At 37.2% G+C, this 18,195-nt stretch overlaps 1 protein-coding gene across 2 annotated transcripts in view; it reads left to right on the top strand.

The window, feature by feature from the left end:
- The window catches only part of RCAN1 (regulator of calcineurin 1), a 41,258-nt gene extending 24,539 nt beyond the window's left edge, over nt 1-16,719 (top strand). The window contains exons 1-4 of one of the 2 annotated variants that reach the window (XM_021405040.1): nt 7,434-7,618; nt 9,743-9,916; nt 10,853-11,012; nt 13,863-16,719. In XM_021405040.1, the coding sequence (XP_021260715.1) occupies nt 7,532-7,618; nt 9,743-9,916; nt 10,853-11,012; nt 13,863-14,026 (585 nt within the window). In that variant the 5' untranslated portion in view covers nt 7,434-7,531 and the 3' untranslated portion in view covers nt 14,027-16,719. Of the gene's footprint in view, nt 1-7,433; nt 7,619-9,742; nt 9,917-10,852; nt 11,013-13,862 lie in introns of those variants that run through there. The other variant, XM_021405033.1, reaches the window with a different exon arrangement.

Here is an 18,195-nt window from a genome sequence, read left to right as displayed (position 1 = left end):
AGAATTCGGTTTTTAAAAAACTATTTTACAAAATATATCTTGTCTTATTCTGTTTATAAGGCATATCAAAACAGTTTCCAACTTCTGGATTGTTTTTGAAAAATCATAAATCAATTTTAGGTTCAGCACTCTGTTATCTGTTGTCTTTTATGTTGTGCATGCTTCTTCCAGCTCCTGGATAGAAGGCAGCAGTTTTGAACGTGTGAACTGGCATTGAGTAGAATACTCTGAGTTGTGGGATTGAACTGTAATAGGGGAGATCCAGTAACGGATCCAACAGCCTACTTTGAGAAATATCTGGGGAACTTTGTTCCTCTGTATTTCTGTCTATATACTTTCTTTCTTGTAAGCTCTAACTACTTGATTATGCAGGAACTTCTGTTCCTCATCACTTCATTTTCCAATTGCTTAATACAGTTCTACTTGCATCATTAGAATATATATATATATGTCAAGGCTAGCATTAAAGGTCGATTTCCTCAAAATTTGGTCTCTGTTATGTTCTTAAGCCTGTTATTTTTTTTAGATACCAGTGTACAAGCCCAGCACCAGGATTTCCTTAATGCCCCTCAGCTCACTGTGTTGCATGGGTGATGTGCAGAGGCAACATCATTGCAGCACTCCAGCTGTGGTAACTGTTAAAGAGTATGTGTGATGTGTAAAGAATGCGTGAATCCAACAGTAAGCATGTGCCCTGTCCCCTGGAGCTCTCCCTCTACTGAATCTAACTTATGAGTAACTTTACAGCTGTTCCCTCTTTACAAAGCAAAGTGTTCATCTTCAGAAGGTGCCCCCTCACTCAAAATAATTAACTGAGAGGCCGTTTCTGTTTTAGTAGCTGATTGGCATAGCTTGTCTGTCCTCTACTTTCTCGAATTGTTTCATCTTGCAAATCCACCTATCAATTACTGTCTAGATTATTTCTTTTCTCACACTAGTTTTCAAATAAATAACCTTGAGTCAGTCTGTTGATGACTTTTCCCAGTTATAGTGGCAGGAAGAATACGCTTCCTTTATTTCATAGTTGCCCAGTGCTTCTGAGATAGTACTTTATAATGAGGGAGGGCGGGGCATTTTTTTTAAATAGCTTCCTACAGCTGTAAATAGTTTAGATACTTCTTCTATAGTATGCAAACTTGATTTACTAATATACTTTGCTTTAAAAGTCCTTGTTCTTTTTCGGCAGAAATTCTCCAAAGATCATCTATATTTATTTCCTTTTTCCTACTTTTTTTAGTCTCTGCTCTAAGGAAAAGATTTATATAGATACCTATATTTATAGAAGCCCTCAAAAGGTTTAAGGAAAAAGGGAAGAGTTGTTTAAGAATTTCCTGCCCTTCCCTTTCCGTAGTTAGCTTCGTCCAGAGTGACACGTGCGCTGATTCCATGAGTTAGATTGTAGTGTCTCTGTTACCTTTTCTTCCCCTTTTCTACTTAAATATAAATAAATCAGCAATCCAACTGCATCTGACTGTGAGAATAATCATATTTACATTTGTCTTGGTTAAAGATTATCATTGTGGTTTTTAACTTTTAATGATTTTTTTTCTTGCATCTCCTTTTCTCCAAACATGAGCTGGATTGAACAGTCTTTTCCAGACGTTTTCATTCATTTTTGAGCAACAGCTTATCTTTATAAAGGTTGGTTTTGATAATTTGAAACCAAACTTTCTCCTGTTTGAGGAGGAGGGGGGCAGGGCTGCCTCCCACCAGCTCAGGTTGGATGGGGCCCCAGGCAGCTTGGCCTTGAACGCCGCCGGGGATGGGGCACCACAGCTTTGTTGGGCAGCCTGTGCCAGCGCCTCACCACCCTCTGAGGAGAGAATTTCTTCTAACATCCAACCTAAGATTCCCCTCTTTTAGTGTAAAGCTGTTCCCCCTTGTCCCATCACTGTCAGGCCATCTAAAAATGTTGTCCCCCTCCTGCTTATAAGCTCCCTTCAAGTACTGGAACTTAACATCTTTAAAAATGGTCGGTCACTCTTCTGTTGCATCTTCTATTTAGAGGAAGATAAGCTTTTTCCAAGAACAGTTAAGTCCAAGACAGAGGTGATGTTACACTCCAGAAAAGTGGCTTTTAGCCTTGTCTATCTGCAATAAGTATCTAATCTGACATGCCAAGTGTGCTAATTATACATGTCCTGAATTAGTGCTCTGTGACAAGTATTCAAGCATTATTTCTGAAAAGTTGCTTTTTCTATCTGAAAATTCTGTCCAGCAATTCAGAGTTCTGTAGCCATTTAGTACTTTTTTTTTAAGGCTTTCCCATATGGTGCTTGGCATAACTTGTCGTGAAGACAAGTGGGTTTTTCGCTTGTGTACCCTACTGTACGGCATGATACAGATGCCATAATAGATGCTTAAATTTTGAAGCTGGACAAATTTTTGTCTCTACTTTTATGGCTGGAAATTGTGACTAAAATACTTATTCACATATGAAATAGTGAATGGTCATGTGTTTGCTGTTCCACATTATAAACAAAGTTAATGAGAGGAGTTGATGATGAGTCTTTGCTCCGTGCTTCATGCCTCTTTTTCCATTTTGTCACTGTGTGGGTGTTACCTTGACTTAATACACTTCAAGTAGCTCTGTGTAATTTGGAAAACCAGTCGGTGTGCTTGTATTGCTCTGCTCTCTGTGATTTCTTTACTGCAAATATATTTGCAAGCACTTTTTACTTTTTTTGCAGTTAATAATACTGATGATTTTGGGGTTTTTGGTTTTTTTTTAAAGTATTTTTCTACTGATGTACTACTCAATATATATACTTCCTTGTGATACCTTTCTGATAATGTCACAAATGAGTAGAACAATGAGTACGGCTTTGTGGGAAAATTTCAGTTTTTTCGTAATTACAAAGCAGAAGAAACTGTCCGTTGTATGATAATTCTGTTGTATGTTGTATGATAATTCTGTTGTATGTTGTATGATAATTCTGTTGTATGTTGTATGATAATTCTGTTGTATGTTNGTTGTATGATAATTCTGTTGTATGTTGTATGATAATTCTGTTGTATGTTGTATGATAATTCTGTTGTATGTTGTATGATAATTCTGTTGTATGTTGTATGATAATTCTGTTGTATGATAATTCTGACTCCCTCCTTTTCCCTGCCTTTATCGTACATTACGCTTGCTTCTGATCTGGATTTGCCTTGTACAGCTGTGTCAAGGACTGAATTAGTGCCTGATTGCATAAGTAGGTGTGCGGCCATTTTAGTGTTCTGAATTAGATATCAAGGTTGTCGGTCTCCAGCATTCTGCCTAGAATAAGGATTTGGGGGAGGAATATAGACAAGCATGATTGATCTGCCAGTTGTTTTTACTTAATAAATCTTGTTGGACTTGCAAAAAGAAATTGTGCCGTTTTCCTTTCAGTCTTCACACATGAATAATTTTTTGTTTAGGGGTAAATGGGATTGGCAGATTTCTTTTTTGTTGTTTTTGCTGTTATTTTTGGATAGTACGATGAGACTGATACAGATGTCTTAAGGGAAGGGAATTAACTCACTGCCCTCACTCCTCACTTTTTGGGTGGGCTAGCTGATGTTGTGGCTTCTCTTGCTCATCAAGTAAGTTTCCAAACCAAACTGTTACAAAAGATCAAGTGAACAACACAAAAAGCTTCCTGAGAAAAACAACCTATTTACTGAATCCCAAGGGCAGGGAAATAAAGGTTTTCTGACTATGGAGAAGGTTACCATTTCCTGACTGCTCTGTTAGTTTGAAGAGCATGCTTAGAGGGAGTTGAAAAAATACATTGTTGAGGACGTGTGCTCACCGGTTGTTTCCGTGGGTCTAATTTCTGGAGATCTTTCCTTTTTACCTGAATTCATGTTCAAGCCAAGCTTTAGATTACTGCTAAGCTCTAGAAATAAATGTTTCCTAGCTTTTCACGTGCTGTTGCACATGGATATATGGCTTTCCTACTCCTGCACTGACAGAACAGTATAGGCTAGGTCTCTTGAATAACTTCCTGACCCTAGACTTCTCTGTATAGGAAGTTGTTTGTTGTTTACTGTCTGCTCCTCTTTCTCCTTTCCCAACTACTAGGAAGATGAAACCAATAAGTATGATTATTCATTCTAGGTAACTTCAGGATGTTTATCCCTGCCCTAAATAAGGGTGAAGGTAAGATAATTAACATGAAGACAGGAATAGAAACTGTATGTTGATAGCAGAGGATCATCAAGTATGTATAGTGGGAGTACAGGGACTCCAAAAGGAGCAACCGCCAAGGGTAATTGAAGAAGTATGCCAGTGATGAGGGAAAAGCGTGGTCTGCATTCTGATTTACAGCCTGTAAGGTGGTTGTTTTGTTCACTTACAGAGTTACCAACATGTTTCTTTTCATTTTAATTTTCTTTCTTGGATTGTTGGCTTTGTACATATCAACAACATCCAGTCACTTTTGTGACTCGCCTTTTTTCTGTTTCTTTGGTCTCATTTCCTCCTCTGTCATGCCTTACCTGTTTTATTGCAAGTGGAGACTAAATTATAGAACTGATTATGACATTCAATCATTGTTTTTCCGTTCCCCCAGAAAACAAACCCAAAAACGAACTGTCAAATTTATCTGCCTGGAAACTGCTACTAATGGAGCATCTGTCAGGAGCTACCAAGGTTAAGGAATATTTTAGTGAGTCTCTCCTCTTCAGTTTTTAGAGACAGAGCTCAAATTTGAAGAGTTAAGCTCCAAAGTCTGTACCCTTCAATGGAAAGGTGAACTGTGAGGCCAACTGTCCTGTCACTTCACCTTAATCTTACTCATTTCATTTCTCATTGTTGAGTACAGCAGCATTCTGTTGCACCAGTGAAGTATTGAACATTTCATTTGTAACTTGTCTGAAGGCATATATCTTTAAGCAGGTGATCTTACCCTTGTTCTCTTTTCTGCGTTATAGTCATGAGGTCAGTAGGGAGTCTCAGGGAAGACAAAAGCGGCAAGCTCTCTGCAGATGAGGGAGGAAAAAAATACTACTCTGATAGCATCAGAACCATAAATCCCCAAGCGCTGGTAGTCTTGCAGTGTTCTTGTTCCAGGTAATTTATTAGTATGTGGGTTTAGCAAATGTTGAAGAACGTGAGCAACACAGAATAAACATTGCAACACTGTCAGGATTTTGTAATGGTGGTTTTGTAACTTTGACTCTTGGCTTCTACAGGGCTCACAACTTAGTGCTATAGTCCTATTTTAAATTATGAAGTAAGATTTGAAAAATGGCTGTAGGAAGACTTGTAAAGTTGTTTACTTGTGCCTTATCCTCAGTAGCAAATGTAGGTGGTCTTGGATGTAGCAATCTGTTTTTTGTTGGTTTTTTCTTTAATTCTTCATGGGATTTGGACTCAAATGTAAGTCTAGAATTACAAAGGGATGTACATACCTACAGTCTACCTGTTCTACTTGAAGTTGAGTCCACAATAGGACTTTTGAAGAACTTTAACCACTGGACTGCTAGGAAGCTTTCACACACTCAGCTATAAAGGTCTGCAGCGAGTTTCCTGGAGGCTTCCTTCTGTTGAGCAGCTTGAAAACTGCCTCATATGTCAGTCCGGTGAGGCTCTTCAAAAGCAACATCCTTTCTGCCCGTCATCCACAAAGTACACTCACCCAGGTAGCCTCGAAGTATGCCAAATGGCTCTGACTCAGCATCAGGTTACATGGGGATCTTCTTTATTTACTTATCAGTAGCAACAGCACTGACCTCAGGATGTGGAAGGCCTATTTTCAGTCTCTTTGTATGCCCAAATGATTCATGGCTAGTTGAGCATCTGGACCACTGGTCTATGGAGTCATGCTTGGTGCTTCCACTTCCGAAGTCTTGAAGACACTTGATGACCTAATTCCAGGGCAAGGGCAGGATATAGCTTGGTATGGTGGCTCCTTATGAATCCTCACGTATCTGCATTTCTGGGTGCAGATGGTGATCTTGGGAACTGAAACCACTTCTCACTGTACTGGCGCCATGTCCAAATCTCAAAATGGTTGAGTTGCAGGTTAGACACTGCATCCCATCTTCTGGTGAGCTTTGGGAAAGAGCTGTTTTTACTCCTCCTCTTTCTGTCCATCAGGCAGCCAGTACATTAGGAGCTTAGGAGCCTTGTTATCTATTACTTTCTTCTAGGATTTGAGTTTAATCTTACTGATGACATCAATGTTGGATGTTGCATTGTTCTTCTGAACACCTCTTTCTGGAGCTAAACTTATTTTAAAGTATGGGCTTCTAAGGAAGCCCACTATCTTTCACACTAAAGCAACTTACATGCCAGTTTATATACAGTAGCAGATAATTTGACTGCTAAGTGGGGATTTTGGCCTGTGGCACAGTAACCATCTTTAGCTTCAAGCAGGTAAGTAAAGCTTGTGGAAGTCAAGAAGGCTATTTGTGTGAATAATTGTGCATTATTAAATATTTATGAAATAAGGTTTAAAATTAACAACTATTGTTTGCAAGTATTTCATGAAAATATATGATTCTGTGATAACCTCATTTTATAGTCAAATGAACTAAATACACTTATAAATTTGACTTCATTATAAATGTTGACCTAAATTTATGTGGGAGGGTTCCAAACACTTTGCAAAAGCTTCAGTTTCAATGTAATGAGTTCGTTCGAAATTATAATGATTTTTAATAAGTTGTTCTTGCTACTTCTTGCAAAACATTCTGAAGCCAAGATACAAATTCATAAACCAGTAAATGTTCAGGAACTTTAGTTTTGTAGCTCATCACTGCTATGATGTAGCTCAGGTTGTCTCTTAAAACTCTGCCAGTAGATTTCTGATGAAGCTTTGGTTTTTAAAAAAAAAAAAAAAGCACATCATTTTATGGGGCTCAGACTGAGTTTTTATTAAAGTGGGAATGGAAACTAATCCATCTAGTTGCACTGGAGAAAGCTTCAAAATGAAATCTCACTGTAAAGGGGAAAAACTATTTTCCCATATGAACCCCTCCTAATCTCTAAGTTTCAGTCTGTGTATTTTTTCCAAAATTTACTAAAAGCTACTGACCTGAGGGATTTATTTTCCATTCCGAAGTCTTGAAATTTTCCTCCTGGCTAATTACAGCCTATTACTCTAGACTTTGGTCCTTTAGCAGTAACATTTTCCATCTTAAGATGGGTTGTCCCATTCCAGTGAAGAGCATGTTGTCTGAGTGCTGAATGGAATTACTACCAGTGGAAACTATGCTGCAAGAGGCTTGATAAAGCAGCTGCTGTGCAAACCTCAGCTGCTTTTTCCATCCTCCCGAGCACTGGTAATTAGCATAGGGAAGCTGACTAATGTGCTGACGTCACTTCTTTCCAGTAGAAGCTTACATTTTGTTCCTGACTGCCTCAAAGCATGCAGGACTTTGTTCAGGAATTCGCTGTCACATACAGGATGCTCTGAAACCTTTCCTTTTTTTTTTTTTTTTTTCGGAGGGGCTGGACTTGTTTCCCTTATAAACGCTGCCTGCAGAACCAACAGCTTCCTTAAAAGTAATTGGTTTCTGCTGAACAGCAAGTGTCGCTTTAGCAAAGCGCAAAATGCATTTTAGAAATTTTAACTACAGTTTTAGTTCTCTGATTGCCTGTGTGGCAGATAGCGATGTCTTCAATCAAGCAGAAACAAGGGTATGCTTTGTCTTTTGCTTTATTTATATGGACTACCAGAATGCTAAAGTCTGTAGATACTGTTTTGTGACTGTTTAGAATACGGCTTACCTTGAGAGCTTTTTTACTTACAAGAAAATGTCACAGTGGTGCAACAGTGTGCTTTGATATGAACAAATCTCTCTCTGGGAATTATTAGATCTTAAGCTATGTGGTTTTGAAAAAGATCAGAAGTTTAACTCCAGACACGTCTTGTCTGTATAGTGTATTCTTCACTTTCATGTGCTTTCAGCAATGCTTGGATTACAATCTTGGTAGTAAGGTTCTTGTAAGTTACAGTACATTTCACACTTTCTCATGTGTTCTTTTTTGTTTCGCACTGTACATGTTAATAATAATGTTAGAACTGTTAAGAACTTCTCTTGGATCTGTATTTCACTGATTAGAATGAATATAATGTGAGGAATACAGTCCTGATACAGTGAATCGTTGACTGCTAAGATACTTCAAGGACAAAAATAACATTTTGTTCAATGTCCTGCTGCTTGCATGATATTTATGACCTATAGAATCCCCACACTTTAAAGAAAAAAAAAAAAAACAAAACAAGATTTTGTGCAACTCTTGCAGGTTCTCTCTGAGTTTAAACGTTGAATGTGATCTTTGCAGTTGGGGTTTTTTTACTTGTTTTTTTCTTTTCTTTTTTTTTTTAACAAGTAACACATGAGTAATGCTTTAGAAATGCAGTTAGTTTTCGTGGTTCCATCTAGCTGTCTTTCCAGTACAGGAAGATAACACATAGAGACTTTCTCTACAAAGGGTCCTGTAATCAGATCTCATTTTGAGGGATCTTAAATGGGGCTCAACAAGAAGTAGGGCAGCTCTGGTTTTAATATATCTTTGGAATATAGTGGTTATGTATATAGCTGTGGTGAGTTTGTGAAACAGAACTCTTTGGAAAGGAAAATGAAATTTTGAAGTAATCGCTCTGCCCCCTTAATAATCTGTTGCTTTTCCTACTAATTCAAAATGGAACAGTAAAAAAGAGTGCAGTTCTGTATATTGCATATTTTAGCTTCATATTCAACTTCCAGCAAGCTTCTATGAAGAGAAAATACCAGAAATACCAGCATGCTTGATCCACCTCCATCACTGTAACCGATTGTGTCCTAATGTGAGCCAGAAGCACTTTGCAAGAGCATGCCAGCTTCAAAATGTCCTGTGCTTCTTTCTCCTTTGATTTGGCGTCCTCAAATAGAAGTGGAAATAAATTATTTATTTAAAAAGTAAAATAATCTAAGTCAGTTTGCGTAGGTGCCCTAGAAGCACAAGCATCAAATGCAACAAGGAGATCACCAGCTGTTGATAAATGTGCTTTAGTGTTTTCATGTAGTTAGGATAGCAAAGTAACTCAGCTGCCAGTTATATAAAGGTATGAGATTCTGGGTTGGCTCCCATGCTTACAATGCAGTCAAAATACAAGATGTGTCAGAGGCCCTTCAGAAGCTCTGTGGTTAGTGCCTAGGTCTTTGTAGAAGATGCAGTAGGAGCCTTTTTAGAATTGAGCTCCAGAAATAGAAGAGGCTATTAAATCTGTATTCAGTAATAATATATTTTCTTAACGTTCATTTTCCTAAATGAAAGCAACAGCTGTTAAAAAGGCGATGTTCATGACCTTTATTATGTGTGCTGAGTCACTGAAGAAAATTATATTTAGCGTGCAAATAGGACTTTTTCATTTTTCTCTGTCAAAAGCCTTGTCTTAGTTTCCTTGAGAACTGCACGCTTAGACAAAGACATGCTTGGCAGATTTTTTTCAAGGCCTTTGGGTGTTAATTTTGTAAGGCAAGCATTTCTTTTCAATACCTTAGCAATACTACTGTTCCTATTATGCTGCTAAATAAGACACTTATTGATAATAAGCTATTTTTTAATAAGGAATGAAAAAGCTGCTATAGAAAGAAAAACAAGTGATAGGTTAGAAAAATTAAAAAAGGATAATAAGAAAAAGAAACCTAAGCTATAACAACGACTCTAATATTCAGGAGTGCTGGTATGCGCCTTCTAACAACTGCAATTGATTTCTGTGTTTCTTCAGAGAAATGCAGTGTTGTATGTTGACTCACCTTGGTCCTTTCTTTTCAGGCCAAATTTGAATCGCTCTTCAGAACATACGACAGAGATATCACCTTTCAGTATTTTAAGAGCTTCAAAAGAGTTCGAATAAATTTCAGTAACCCTTTATCTGCGGCAGATGCAAGAGTCCAGCTGCACAAGACAGAGTTCCTTGGAAAGGAAATAAAACTGTATTTTGCTCAGGTATGTCTTTCTGTGATTATCCTTGCAGTGTACTAAGGCATAGCTAACTAGTGATAAGCTTCCACAGGTCTCCAGTCATGTTAATGAACACTTAATTTTTGGTTTGATTAGGTTGCTCCAAAGCTACGTGTAGCGTACTTTGCATTTATCTCTCCTTCTGTGTTGCTTAGATGCCCTTGGGGAAAGGGAGTAGATGATAGTAATCAGCATAGTTAAAGATAGAACTCCACTGGGTGGGGGAAGCCAAGTGTATTTGGCAGCAGTACACACACAATAAAATGCTCAAGTAGTATGTAAGGGAATCTGAAGTGTAGAAGCACATGTTGAGGACTCTTACCTGTTGATCTGGCTCTCACTACCGCAGATCGTTTGTACTTTGAAATTGCCTTCAGTGCAACTCTATAACTAGCTAGCATCTGCTGCTTAAGATGTGCTGATCTGGGTGCTTTTTGGTAGCTGCTATGTATTTTCCGCCATAAATTTAATGGGAAAATTAACCTGTGTGTGTCTGTTTCAGATGTCCCTAGGGACAGTCCTGAAGGAGCCAGTTTATTTATATACCTTCTAGAATTCTCACCACTCTCGCTTGTGGTAATAAGTTTCAACACCATTTGCCTTAAAGCCCATATCCAGCTTCCTCCTACTTCAGTATTTTAAGGGCAGATATTTCCTGGTGAAAGTTTTGTAAAACTTCATAATGAGAAGATGCAGATGTGCACACTTCATTGCATGTTCCATCAGAGTAAATGGATGTGATGACTTGTCTGTACTTTGTATACTGGGTCTTTCATATAGCTCTCTTCAATACTATTGTTATGTGCTGCCACCTTGAGTGCCTGTTACAGCATAACATCTATTCAAACCTTAAAGTTCCTCATTAATAATGAATTCATTGATAATAGTGGAATAGCTTTGGTCTTCTAATGCTTTTTTCAGACTTTGCACATTGGAAGCTCGCATTTGGCACCACCGAATCCAGACAAACAGTTTTTGATTTCACCTCCTGCCTCTCCACCTGTTGGTTGGAAGCAAGTAGAAGATGCTACCCCTGTGATTAACTATGACCTTTTATATGCTATCTCCAAGTTAGGACCAGGTAAGAAGGATTAGAAGCGCTAACATTTGCATTTTAAAACGAACGTCTAGATTTTTTTTTCAAATGAATTACTGTCTACCAATTAAATTTGTAATATCTGAAAAAGGAAGCTATAAACTTCTTACACTGTAACTCCACAGGGTCAATTGAAGGGCCTGGGCCTCAACAATATGATGATTTCTGATTTACAGACAGCATGAATATCACTTCAATAATACGTTAGCTTGTTCATCAGAATTTTCAAGAAGCAACTTCCTAAAAATAAAGAGAAGACTGGGTAGTTGCACACCTTCTACAGGGACAGGAAAATCCTATCTCAGATGAGGACAGTAAAACAGTTAGTAGCTGTGTAACTCTGCATTTGAATGACCTGTTCGCATCCTGAGATAGTTTCTCTCCTACACAGACTGCTATCTCAGTATCATGATGGTTTGAGGCATTAATTTTCTTCTGGAATTAGGAGGAAGAAGCTTCTGCCACTCCCAACTCCTTTGTATTTTCGTCTGCTGCAGTTTACTCATTTATTGGAAGCTTTAAGATTGCTTCCCCCTTGGGAAGAGAAATGCTTCCTTCCCACCTTTCTCTGTTCAAACCAGAGGAGATATTAAAAATGCACACTTACGGTTTACTACTATTTATTTCTAGTGCCAACTCATCAGTTGCTTTTCATTTCAACTGTGTAGGATGTTAATGCATCGATTTATTAAAAATACGTAGTACCACAGATGGTTTAAAACATGGATTCCTAAGTAGTCATTAGTTATGTATAATGTTCTACTAAACTAACTCATTTTTAGGATGGTTCAGGGATTAATGTGATCGTATTCCTTGATGTCCATTTTTATCTCAGTTAAAACAAGCTTCTTAATGAGAGTTGGTGCAAATTTAATTTCCGAAAACATACAAATCTCATTTGACCTGTTCACAACTGTCCTGTTAGGTTTAGGAGAGGGAGCAAATGGCTACTGTTAGTTTGTATAGTATCTTTGATACTGCTACTACAGTTTTTAGTATCATTTTACTGTAATATTCTTTATATGTTTGCCAATCAGCTTAGGGAGCACATCTTATTACATCAGTAGGAAGGAGTGGAAGTGGATGGGAAAGAGCTTCTAGCTCCTCATGCATCAACTTTGCAGTAGTAGCTTATGTTTGTCTGTGTAGTAGTTAGACTGCAAGCAGTTGAAATCCACAGTTCCTACGGAAAATAATACGTGACTCAGAGAACAAGGGAATTTTTCTGAACTGTGGAAGTTCATACCCTTGCAGCCTGTGGAAGGACAGATAACTCTGCTTATACTGGGATAAAAATTCAGGTGGATTTTTGCCATTCTTTAATAACTACCCTATTTTAAATAACATATGAATTACAATGGCAAGAATGATTTATGGGAAAAGTATCACAGTTAGAAGTAAAGGTGTAAAATACTGCCAAAATCATTTGGTTATCCAGGAGCATGTAAACAAAGCATATGAGCCTGCATATAGTTCTTTGAAACCATCTGTCAAGAGTACTTCTGACATCCTAAATTTTATTCTCATGAAATCTGTTTTTGAAACAGAAATCCCATAAGACAGTGCTCACTGGAATAAAAGTTGTTTTTGATGAAGCACTTGGAATAAATAAATAGCATTATAGCTTGCTGATCTGATTAATGTTCAGATCTTGCATGATGCTTGCTGCTTTCCTTGTGAGTTTTGGCAATACCAGGAAGAAATATATATGTCTTAAATATTTAAAAGTTTGCTAATCTATAAGAAAAAAAACCTGGTTGTTTTTTCCCCTCCAAGTTATGTTATTAAGATGCCTTACATGCTCACTGGCAGATCTGCAATCCCTTTCTCCATGAGATTTTTCATATATATAGTGAATGTTAAGCCCTTTAAAGCTCTATCTCTTTTTCTCTGTGGAACTGCTCTTCTTGCCACTTCCCCCTCCTACAGTCCTGTGGAAATCAGAGCAGAGACCACTTTAGAGCCTTCGCTTGCCACAGCTTGCAGCTTATATTAGCTTCCTCAAACAACTGATCACTGAAGCGGTCTTAAAGAAAATTGTTTTCCTCACTGAGAGGTAATGAGTCTAAAGTAACAAGAAAAGAAAATAAGGGGAGCTGATCAGGGAAATGGAGGAAAGAAACAATTTGCTCTTTCCCTGATCTAACGTAAGATTAAAAATATTTAACATCTGTTTAGATTTAAAAGCAATTATTTATCTTGTGGCAAAAACAGATTTCAAATCAGCGGTCAACCAAATCTACATCATAGCACATCTACACGCTGGCTGTATTATATCTCAGTGTTTCACCTCGTACAATGCCTGCTGTCTAGCTCCTGCTCTGTAGAATCCCAGAACAGTATCAGAGCACCTCTATGAGAGCTGGGCTAAAATGCATCCAGCCTCATTAGGAGTAAAAGCTTTTGGCAGTGAGGAAGATCCTATGGTTTTGTCAACACTGAGGAAAACTGTCTGCGTGATACAGTGGATGCTCTGTATGCTTTACAATAAAAAAAAGAAAACCACAAAACAACAACAGTCAAATACTCTAATTAATCTTATGACAGCTCATATTGAACACTTTCATGAATGCCTAGTGTAACCTCTGTAAACTCTCTTTTTAAGAGAGCAACTAAGCACTGTTGCTTAAATGCTTCTGATGGTAAATACGGCAGCTAGTAACGTACCTGTCTGCACCATCTAATGCTCTGTGGCATCAGGATTTTTGTTATCAATGTGTTACTTACACAGATAACATTTAAAGAGCAAGTCATTTTTGTTTTTAGTCACATATTTCATACCTGTCTGTAAAATGGATTCTACTTAACTAGTTTTGTTAATTTTCTGACTTTCAGGAGAAAAGTATGAGCTACATGCTGCCACTGACACTACCCCTAGCGTTGTTGTCCACGTATGTGAGAGTGACCAGGAAAACGATGTGGAAGAAGAAATAAAGAAACCCAAACCAAAAATTATTCAAACAAGAAGGCCAGATTATACTCCTTCCCATTTAAGCTGAACTGCTATGGGTTTTCAAGGGTTACAAGTAGGCATATTCAAGGGAAACATTTACTGTGGAAACAGGAGGTCACAGGTTTGATGGCAACAGCAGCAGCTGTAGTAGGAGAAATTCCAACGTAAGTTTGCTCTGAAAAAATAAAGGAAGTCTCATCCTTATTTTTTGATGCTGCAGGTTGATAGGTACCATGAGTGTATTCCCAGATCTCTGGGAATTAAGGATAGGCAGAAGATGACATTTTTGAGACCTAATAAGACAAACTTTGGGTTTATTTTGGGAGGGGTACTGTAGGCTTTTATGTTACAAAGCAACTGGGGGAAGATTTCTTTGTTCTATCTCACATAAATCCTCAAACTAATAGGCTAGTCGTTGTGTGGTGTACATAGCGATAACAGAGGTGGCTTTAAAGATAAAGTATTTGGAACTGTAAATCTTTTTTCATATAATAGATTTTGTGCATGTGTATTGGTCTTCTAAAGTACCTTTGCATTATTTTCTATAGTTTCTCACATGCTTTTGGAGATCTGGGATATTGTTTAAAGTATTTATTATCTCAGCATCCTGGACTTACTACTAGATGTGTATATACCTATATATTTATATTTGTTTATATGGGCACTCATATTTCAGCAGGCATACAGTTTATTTGGCACCCTACTTTGGTGCTATGTAACTTGGGCTTTTAAAATTTTACTCTTAACTGCCTCTATAGGATTTTATCTGGCAAAGTTGTAGAAAAAATGTGCAATAGGAAAGTTGTTCAAGTTGTTTTAAAATTATTTAAGTTTAAATAATTTATATATTCGATAACATTTCTTCAGTAACTTTAACTTTCTCATTTGGATTAAAGAAAAGTATTCTGAAATGTATAAATAAAGCTAATGTTGCGTGTTCACAGCAATGTACATTTTCAGTGAAAAGAATGGTAACGGAGAGAATGAGAACGTTATTCAGTAAGCAAATCTGCATTGCTGAAACAAAGATTTAACAGGGATTGAAAAATTGCACACAGTGTGTAGAACAGCAAAGAGAGATGGAGTGCCTTTTCCTCATTCATTCCTAATGTGAACTGTTCTACAAGCTGCACGCTTGTATCTTTTTCTACTGGCTTTGTACATCCATAAGTACATACTTTCTTAGCTTTGCTTCTAAAATAAGCAGGTATTTAGAAATGCTTAATGCCAAGTAATGATGCATAATTAAGTATTGGGTATATGTGGGAAAAGCTTTAGGCTTTTTTAATATATTAGTGTTTAAAAACAGTAGCTCATGACATTCAAGTTTGGCAAAAGACGGCAGAAGTGTATTTTCTTATTTGTTTTTTAAAAGGGAAATCTTATTCCAGTAAGTGTAATTTTTTAAGAGGTAGTAACTGCTGTCCGTGAGAAAATATCATTTAAAATTTTTAGAAAGGGGATGTTTGAAGCTTTTCAAGATGTTTCTAGAAATCAAAGCTGTTGAGTTCTGTGTTGGTTCACTTTTGCCACACTTGGTCGGAGGATGACTTTTGTAGCTGGAGGCAAAGTAAAGAAATGAATTCAGTGCCATTTGAAGCAAACATAGACTTAAACGTCTGGGTTCACATCTTGTTTTTTTTTAAGTAAAATATTAGTAAAGCAAGTTGTGTGACAAAGCCATTCCAAGCTGTGGTGCAGTGCGTGAGTGGTTTATTGAAGGCCTGTCATTATACTAAGCAAAACAGAGATTGATATCCTGTGACCAAAGAGAACAGGAGTATTTTAAAGGTTAGTTATGACCTTGTTCTGTTTGTTTCAGTTTACAGGGCGTACCCAAACACTGACAATTGGCGTCTATCTTGGACCTAACTTAAGTGGCACTCTCTCCATGTTAAGGTGCTTAAGGTTATTTGCCTTATTAACGTGTAACAATCAGCTAAATACATCTACTGCTTATTAACACCACAAAATAAATAAAACGGAGAGAAATCTTGTTAGTTTGCTGCAACTGTCTTTAAGCCTTTCCAAGACTTTTTCCATGGTTCTCATATTACTACCAGACTTAGTGTTTTACTTCATACAGTTTGAAATTGTTGAAATATGTCTGTTTGGTCCTTCTTCTGTCTTTTCATGATTACCAATCAAAGCATTAGTTTTGCATTAGCAACTTAGTTTCTGTTCTGCTTCCTGGCAATCCAAAGAAAGCAGTGCTAATACTTGATTAAAAATAAAGAATGTTAAAGAAATACCGATATGATCTTCCCAGTTTATTACACTGATATCTGCCTAATAAAGGTGGACCCTGGAAACCATGGGTAGAAGACTTGGGATGGCTGCAGTGTATTCTCCTTCTGATTGTGACTGTAAACAAAGATGGTGAGACAGTAATCTGCCTGTCTTTGCTGGTTGTATATCTTGGCTTGTGCCACCTTCTGTTATCATTGCTACAATATACTGCGTGCCCTGTTTTTTTTTTTTTTAAAAAAAAGCAACTGTTCAAATGAATGCTTAGTTGGTATTTTATACAATTGTATAATATGGGGCATATTTAAATTAAAATATTTTGTTGTCTTCTTGTAATGGTGTGGTATTTTACATGAAACTATTTGAAGATTTTGTGCCAAAATCTGAACTTTAGGCTTCTGAACACTGCTGGTTTGAATAAGTAAGAATTGGTAAGAATATTGTTCCAGGTCACATCCTCATTGACTAAATAAATTTATGCATAGAGAAAGACTTCCCAACCTCCTGCTTAAGTGACTTACATGATCTCAGTGCAAGTATGAGAATCTACTAATAAATGAAATAGTCCAAAATATTTCAGTTAAAAACTGATTTTTCTGTGTCAGAAGTTGATGCGCTTCCTAATAACAGTATCAACACTTTACCATTCAGTTACATCTTTACTAGTTTTCTTCTACAACATGAATAATTTTATTTTTAAAGCTCTTGGAGTATGAAAATGTCAGCATTTCTAAGTCTTTATCCAGTAATCCAATGTAGTGAGTTGTAAAGCATATACAAAAACGCTTTGAAAGTTTTACTCTTATTATGGAAGAAATCCTGCCATGGCAGAAAGGAGTTGCTGATATTAATGCACATCATTCTTCTCACTACTTACGACTGAGAAGTATTGATATTTGTAATAAATTGCCCTATAAACAGAAGCTATTTGAAATAGCAAAGTTTTGCTCCTCGTCAATAGCAGACCCATCCAGGGGAATTCCTGTGCAGAGTAACCAGAATAACTTGATCCTTACGTGACCCAATAAAAAATGTTTGAAATTGTGGAGGAACTTGCAATAGGAGTTTCAAATGAGCCATCCTGCTTTACACAGAATACCTACTTTCTTTTTCTTTTTTGGATGTGTTGTTCACAGTTTTATTACTTGCTTTCTGCATAAGGATAGGATCTGCTGTCTCAAATCTTGGAAGATATCACCTGTTGTCATCTTGCAACACTTGTCAGTTTAGTCATATGCATTGCTATCATTGGATTATGCGTTTGTGCATGCATTACTACATTGCTAACCTTATCAAGGTGAGTTCAACAGTGTGTAAGACTAAAGTTTTTTTCTAATCAGGGCGTTGTTTTTCAGAGCAGCAACAAGTGTAGTAACTTTGATATTTAAAATACTGGACAAGTGTATTAGTTGTTCTCGTGTAGTCTAGACTTGTCAAGGGTGGGGAAGCAACTCTCTCATACCATTTTAACAGTTACAGCATGGATTTTGCTCTAAGCATCATCACATGCTTAATCAAGTTTGGTTTTGTCACACTAGAAAGAATGCCTTTGGGAAGGCAAGTTCTTTAACTTGAGATTGTGATTTGTATCTATAAAGCTTGCTTTCTTGTTGTGATATACACAGAACCCTCTCCCACTTCCAGACATGAAGTGATAGCAAGGGATAAACTTGTACTCTTGGCATGAGCTAAGTTCAGAAATTCACTTATTAGACTTAGCTGTTGCATTTTCTCTATCACTTTTGCTTTTATTCTAGATTGTCCAACACTTTCTATGAACATTTTACAGAAAAAAATGATACCTACTTAATACGTTCAATAATTCCTGTTTGGATGTCTAAAAACAAGAACACAGAACAACTGATAATAAACAACCAATAATAATGAAGACAAGACATGTTCAAGGCATCCCCAGGGCACTGTACCCTACTGTGGTAAAGCAGGACCAAAAAGGTGGCTCAGCTGATG

This window comes from Numida meleagris, chromosome 1, assembly GCF_002078875.1.
Source record: "Numida meleagris isolate 19003 breed g44 Domestic line chromosome 1, NumMel1.0, whole genome shotgun sequence".
NCBI classification, from domain to species: Eukaryota; Metazoa; Chordata; class Aves; order Galliformes; family Numididae; genus Numida; species Numida meleagris.
This window is presented reverse-complemented; position numbering and strand designations above follow the sequence as displayed.